This window comes from Chrysochloris asiatica, unplaced genomic scaffold (assembly GCF_000296735.1).
Source record: "Chrysochloris asiatica unplaced genomic scaffold, ChrAsi1.0 scaffold00016, whole genome shotgun sequence".
NCBI classification, from domain to species: Eukaryota; Metazoa; Chordata; class Mammalia; order Afrosoricida; family Chrysochloridae; genus Chrysochloris; species Chrysochloris asiatica.
The window spans coordinates 29,148,146-29,155,638 of record NW_006408534.1 but is presented as its reverse complement, the minus strand read 5'-3'; the positions used below and the strand labels follow the sequence as shown (position 1 = coordinate 29,155,638).

Genomic DNA, 7,493 nt, shown 5'->3' with positions numbered 1-7,493 from the left:
GATGGCAATAGGATGAATGTAAAGCTAATGTTCTCCAATGTAAACTATCACATAATTCACAATAAAACATTAAAAAAAAAAAGCAAGTAGGAGTCCTGGTGTGGCACTGTAGGATAATGCTGGACTGCTGACCACAAGATTAGCGGTTCAAACCCACCAGCTGCTTTTGGAAACGCTATACAGGGTCGCTATAAGTTGGAACCAACTCGATGGCACTTAATAACACGAATCATCTCTAAGTCAGATTTTCGTAACTGGAAGGGTACCTGTAAAATGATAAGGGCATCATGGTGGTGATGGTGATGTGCCATGGAGTCGATTCTGAATCACAGTGAACCTGTATAGGGTTTCTGAGGCTGTATATCTTTACGGGAGCAGAAAACGTCATCTTTCTCCCTCAGAACTGCTGGTGGTTTCGAGCTACAGACCATGAGATTAGCAGCCTGACTCGTAACCACTAATGCTATAAGGGTGTAAAGGGAGGAGGCAAAGTGTGTCTGGGAAGTCCAAAATAGCTTAGTGCAGCTGGAAAAGTAGGCAAATATTACATCATAAAGGATTGGCAGGTTACCCTACAAAGTTAAAAATTTATCCTATGGACTAATTAACCAATGGAAAGTTTTTAAACAGGCAAGCGAACACACACAGATTTTTAAAATGAAATATAAATGTAGAAAAAGGTAGAGGATGAGCTGAAAAAGCAGCAAGATTAAATCTGGGAGCCTGGATAGGGGACCATTACAGCAGACAAAAGTTGAGGAGACAGAGATTATAAGAGAGCTTAATTGAAAAATAAGAGGACCGTGATTACAGACAAATTCTAAAAAGGCTCAGACAGACATCATACAATATGGGGGTGAAAAAGGAAGAATCACAGGTAAATTTCAGGTTTCAGAATCAGATGACAGGGTTAGAAAGTAGGGAATTCAGAGAAAGGAAAAGACTTATTTAGTATCAGGCATGTTGAACTTGACATGCCAGTTGAGATACAGTTAGGTCTATGGATCTTGAGCACAGGGAAATGCCAGGAGGAGACACTAGCATTTAGTAGATATACAAATGTAGGTAGAAATAGTTTGGGGGACTGTGTGTGTACATGGGGTGTCAGTAGGGCACAATATCCAGGAAACCCAGCAGCAGTACAAAACCAAAGGTAACCTTAAATATAAATTAGAAGATGCAGCTCGGCAGATAAAGAACCAAGAGTAGAAGAGAGGAAAATCTGAAAAGGAGCGTGGAAACTGTCACATTTTAAAGGATGGAAGATAGCACTGTAGTGAGAATTAAAGATTAAAACTCATTTATGATCTTTGCTAAAGAACTTTTGCTGGTGACTATAGTCTATATTCAGATTACAGTGGACTTAGGAAGAATGAGATGTGAAGAATACTTAGTATTTTTTAAGTGCTTACTATGTACCTGCACCATAATTAGTGCATTGCTTTCCTGGTGCTGTAGGATCAGCACTGGACTGCGAACCACAAGGTCATCAGTTCAAACCCTCCATATGCTCCTTGGAAACCCTACACCGGGTTGTTATGAGTTAGAACCAACTCAAAGGCATTAAAAAGAATAATAACGCTGAGATAGTAAACATTAAGATTATTAAAGATGAAAAAACAAACCCTAAGACCCAAACAGGTAAATAATCTAGTCAGTGGCAGAACCAGGTCAAACTCTGGGTTTTTAAACTTCTAAGTTAAATGTGTCCAACTCCCCTATATTACATGCACTGTTAGTACGGAAAATGTGGCTGTGAAACGAGAAAATATTAGTCAAGACATGGGTAGTGGTGAACTGGTTATAATGTGTTAAAACAAATGGAAGAGGTTAAGCAGGTTTATGTGTTCATGGAAAAACTAAGGGAGAGGCTGAAGAGGGAGATGACCTGAAGGAAAGGAAGCGTATACATGATGGGAGAGAAGGGGATGTGATCTAGGGCAGTGCCTCCAAAGCTGTTGTATGGTAGTAAGGGAGGGAACAAGAATTCGAGCTCTTCCACATTGCTTATAAAGTGTCAGAGATTGTTCTTTCTGTTATGGGTAAATGAAAAAAAACCCAGTTGCTTCCTTTCATAATGGACATTTCAAACAAAAGAAAATAAAACAAAAATAAACAACTAAAAATTTAACAGTACCATGTAGACATCAAACTCATCCAGGCATCTGAAAGGAGATTCAGCAATGGACCACAGAGAAAGAATGAAGCACACTGTGGAAAAAGAACGTTCACCTCCAGATAAGGCTCTCATGTCGTTGAAGGCAGTTTTACTTCCCTCTCCAGGCTGAACCTTGAATAAAATGATATAACAAGGAACACAAAACTAAGTCAGATTATGTTCTTTATAACATGAGTTAGCTAGTATTAGAAAGAATGGATTTATAGTAAAACAAAAACAAAAACCACATAATGATTATAAGAAACCATCTAGTGATGTGACAATTGACATCTTGTGTTGACTGCCTTCAATTGGTTCTGATTCACAGTAAACCTGTACAGGGTTTCCAAGGAGCTGTTGGTGAGCTTGACCCTCCGACCCTGCGGTTCAAACCGACGTCGCAGTCCAGTGAGTTAACCCGCAGCGACACACCAGGACTCCTGAAAATGACATCTAGTCTTTCTAAAATATGTCATAACAAGAGTAAGCTATATAATGATTGTTTGTTTGGCTGAAAATCAAATTGAAAATCTATTTCTTACCATAATCCAATCTAATAATATATAAAAATTCCAAAGGTTTATAAAGCAATTTACTAATTGCTAATGTTAGATAAACATAAATGATCAAAATTAGAATTTAAGCTAGACCAATTATAGCTGTTATAGTTTGAAACATTTTTAAAAATGTTAAGGTTATCTTTTGTTACTGGAATTAGAGTGACATCTAGTGGTTACACAGTTTTATTTTTAAAAAATGACTGAACATCAAAAGATCAAGTTGAAGAGGCTGGAAGTGGCCAAATAATAACAGCAGGATTGCATGGAAGTATATGAATATCTTAAAAAGCCATGAATTTGTAATGATACTCCCTTAAAAATGTCTTTTTACATAGGAACAGTAAAAACTATTAAAATCAGTTAACAAACTGTTTCACATAATCCTGAGAAAATATCATTATGAGTAAATGCTATTTCCTTTTGACAGAATGCCAGATATGAACACATAACTGCAGTCCTGGTGTGGTGCTGTAGGATAAGTAATTAACTGCTAACCACATGGTCAGTGGTTCAAACCCACCAGCTACTCCTCAGAAACCCTATACAGGTTGCTATGAGTTGGAACAGACTCAGTGGCACACAACCATCACCACCACCACCGTCCACGAGTGGACATTTACTTGATATTTTAAGGGTTGGGACAACAGGCTGCACATGTAGGCCCACTGCATGTATAAATTTAAGTGGCACGGCCTGTGATGCATTGATCTCCAGATTTGATGCCAACAGCGCAGAAAATGATCCCCTCTTCAAAAACAACGTACGTTTTGAGAGCAACAACATCAGACTTTTTCTCTATGAGCAGCTCACAATCCAACAGTGTTACCTGAGTACTTGCCATAATTCTTTCTGTTTCCCTAGGGCTGGTAACTCTGGGTGATCAAATAGGAAAGCATGTTCAAGGCCAACAAATAAATCAAGATATTTGAGGCTGATACCATGGAAGTTTGGGGTGTACTTAATTATTACAAAGGAAACAAATTTGATGCTCTTCAGCTACAGAGAAGAGCTTAATGTTCCATATGACCCCAAGGAAAAGAAAATGTGATCTCTTTCTCTAATAAAAGTGTCTATTGACTAATAAGATTTGCCAAATAAAGCCCTTTGACTTATGAGTTGTAAAAAAGAGAATTTCCATAACAAATATTTTTTAAGGGTTATGTTGTTGCTGGTAAAGCGCTGTCGAGTTGGTACTGACTCATAGTGACCCTGTATAGGGTTTTCAAGGAGTGGCTGGTGAGCTTGAACCACTGACCTTGCGGTTTAAACTGACTTTGCAGTCCAGCGCATTAACCCACAGTGCCACACCAGGACTCTTTTAAGGGTTATAAACATTCTGAATTTCAAAAAATACACTGAAATTTATAATTTTCTGTGGAAACTCAAAAGAAAACATGATTAACCTAAACAGTAAAAAAAAACAAAGCAAAGCAAACGAAAAAAAAAAAAAAACACACCCAAAAACCCATAAAATCAAAACTTAAATGCCAGGATGCAATACTTTGTTCTAAACTGCATTTCCTGAAAATCTAACAAATGAAGTCTTAGATATAAACTGAAGAGATTTATATTTTACCCCTGGTCAATTACTAATTTATTAATTTACCTCATATCAGTTCCTTATCTGTAAAAGGAGACTAAGTAAGTAACATAGAATCTTTGCTACATATATGAGGGCTTCTAAAAATTCATGGAAAAATGGAATTAAGATAGGGGAATTTTTAGGTGAGTAGTGTCAGAAAAACAAAAATCCTCACCACTGGACCAATAAACAACATTCTTATCAACGGACAAAAGACTGAAGTTGTCAAGGACTTCATTCTTCTTGGATCAACTATCAATACTCGCGGAAGCAGCAGTCAAGAGATCAGACGACGTATTGCATTGGGCCAATCTGCTGCACAGTAACTTTTTAAAGTGTTGAGGAACAGAGATGTTAGCTTGAGGACTAAGGTGCGCCTGACCCAAGCCATGATATTTTCAATAACCTCATATGGATGTGAAAGCTGGACAGTGAATAAGGAAGATCGTAGAAGAATTGATGCCTTTGAGTTGTGGTGTTGGAGGAGAATACTGAAAGTGCCATGGACTGCCAAAAGAACCAATAGATCTGTTTTGGAAGAAGTGCAGCCAGAGTGCTCCTTGGAGGCCAGGATGGCTAAGCTTCGTCTCTCATACTTTGGACATATTGTCAGGAGGAAACAGTGGCTGGAGAAGGATGTCATGATGGGTAAGGTGGAGGGTCAGAGAAAAAGAGGAAGACCCCTAACGAGATGGATCAGCCAGGTGGCATCATTGATGGCGTCAAGTGTGGCAGCGGTAGTGAGGTTGGCCCAGGAGCGGACATTGTTTTGTGCTGCTGTGCATGGGGTTGCTATGAGTCGGTTCCGACTTGATGGCACCTGACAACACAAGTGTCTGGGATCCTAAAAGCTCTAAAGTACAACCATTAGTCTTCATGTGTGAAAGAAAAGAAGAGTGATGAGGACTTGGAATCAATTAGTTATCAGTCTTCACCACTCTGAAACCAGATGCAACTAGTCCCAACTACCACTACCAACTGCTCTGAATGGGATGGCAAAAATACAGTGGCAGAAAATGTAGAATAAAATTCAAAATTACTAAAAAGATTGGATGAACCCTAGAATATGGCCTTCAACTTCCCTTTAAGTCTGTGAAAGAAATCACCGTTGTGGTAGACAGGTATGTAGGAATGAAAACAATGGTGAGGTATGCTCACCATGGAATTATCAATCATTCAAAATCAAAAGGGCAACATTTACCTAAGGACAAAGTTGAGAGGAGATGGGAAGGTGGGTGGAATGGGAATAGGAAGCACAGGGAGGGAGTGGGATAAATGTTGTTGCGTGCATGTTGCTAAACTCAGTTTAGTAATCATTCAGTTGAAGCTAGGTGTGTGATTTGTTGAATGTAAAACTTATGGGTCACACAATTCACAATAAAAAGGTAAAAAAAAAAAAAAGATAATGGAATTTTTCTGTGATCTTTTTGAAGCCCCCTTGTACACATTTTATTCAGGTAAAAATACACATAACATTTGTATAAACTTTACCCAATACAAACCAAATTGAATTTATAGATCATTTTCTAAACTGGTATTTATATATAACATTCCAACCTTTAAAATTTGTTTTATTGTGGTGAAATGTATATGACAAAGTATTTGCCATTTCCACCATTTTTATAAACATAACTTTAATTATATTCATCATGTTGTACAGCCATCACTAGTATTCATTTGCAAATTTTCCTATCACCCTTAACAGAGACTTGGCCTTAAACAATAACTCTCACTTCATCCCAATCCTAGAAAGCACTAATAAACTTCTGTTTATATGTGCCTTAGTTATCTAGTGCAGCTATAACAGAAATACTACAAGTGGAGGGCTTTCACAAACAGAAATTTATTTTCTCACAGTTTAGGAGCTAAACATCCAAATTCAGGATGTCAGCTCTAGACAAAGACTTTTTCATCTTTATCAACTCTGGGGGAAGGACCTTGTCTCTTCAGCTTCTGATTCCTTAGAGATCACCATGAGGCATTTATATCCCCATTCCCCCACCCCAACCTGCTTGTCTAATGTCTTTTCTAGATCAAAAGAAATGGACTCAAAACATATCCCACAGAATTTCGACTCATTAACATAATACAAAGCAACCGATTCTCAAATGGGATTATAATCACAGGCAATAGATGCTGGAGTTTGCAGCACTTATTCTGGGAGGACAGAATTCAATCCCTATCAGTATGCATATGTTTATTATAGATATTTCTTGTAAAGGGATCTTAGTTCTTTTATGTCTGACTTACTTCATTAGTACAATGTTTTCAAGGTTCATCCATGCCATATTGTTGGTTCTGACTCATAGTGACCCTGCATAGGGTTTCCATGGTGGGTTTGAACTGTTAACCTTGTGGTTCACAGTCCAGTGCTGATCCTACAGCACCACACCAGGAGTATAGACTAGTTCTACTCTTAATTCCTGGAGTTGCCAAGAGTCAGAATCTGTTTAATAGAAATCTGTTTAGTAGAAAAACAGATGAATGGATAAACAAAATATGGAATGTTCATACAATGGAGTATCCATCAACCTTAAAACAGAAATGAAGTTTTGATACATGATGTAGTGCTGTGGGTTAATGTGTTGGACTGCAAAGTCAGTTTGAATGGCAAGGTAGGTGGTTCAAACCAATCTTACAGCCCAGCGCATTAACACGCAGCAGCTCTGTGCCAGGACTCCAACATTAGGTGGGTTCAAATTGCCAACTTATTTGGGTTAATAGCACAAACAGTTTTCATTACCCAGGGACCTTGATAAGCAACTTAACGTGGTAACATTTTGTATTTCTTTGATGATTACTGGTTTTGAAAACTTTTTAATGTGCTTATAGTGTAAGCACGGGGCTGTAAATCACAAGGTAAGATGTTCAGGCTCATTAGTCACTCTGAGGGAGAAAGATGAGGCTTTCTGCTCCTGCTGAGATTTACAGCCTTAGAAACCCTATTCGGAACCAATTTGGCTATCTTAAAAAAATTACTATTTAAGTTCTTTAAGGATTTTAAAACACACTATCAATCTTTCTTCTTAAAAATAGTTATTTAAATATTGTGGATATTAGCCTTTTATAAATGATACATATATTGAAAATATCTTTCCCCAGTCTGTAACATGTTTATCACACTTTTAATGTTTCCTTGATGAATACAAATTTTCAATTTTAAGAAAGTCCAAATTATCAATCTTTCCTTTTG

At 37.7% G+C, this 7,493-nt stretch overlaps 1 protein-coding gene across 1 annotated transcript in view; it reads right to left on the bottom strand.

The window, feature by feature from the left end:
* SMC6 (structural maintenance of chromosomes 6) overlaps positions 1-7,493 on the bottom strand; it is a 106,940-nt gene that overhangs the window by 4,465 nt on the left and 94,982 nt on the right. Inside the window, exon 24 of the mRNA XM_006835266.1 lies at positions 2,138-2,290. Coding sequence (XP_006835329.1) covers positions 2,138-2,290 — 153 coding nt within the window. The remainder of the gene's footprint in view (positions 1-2,137; positions 2,291-7,493) is intronic.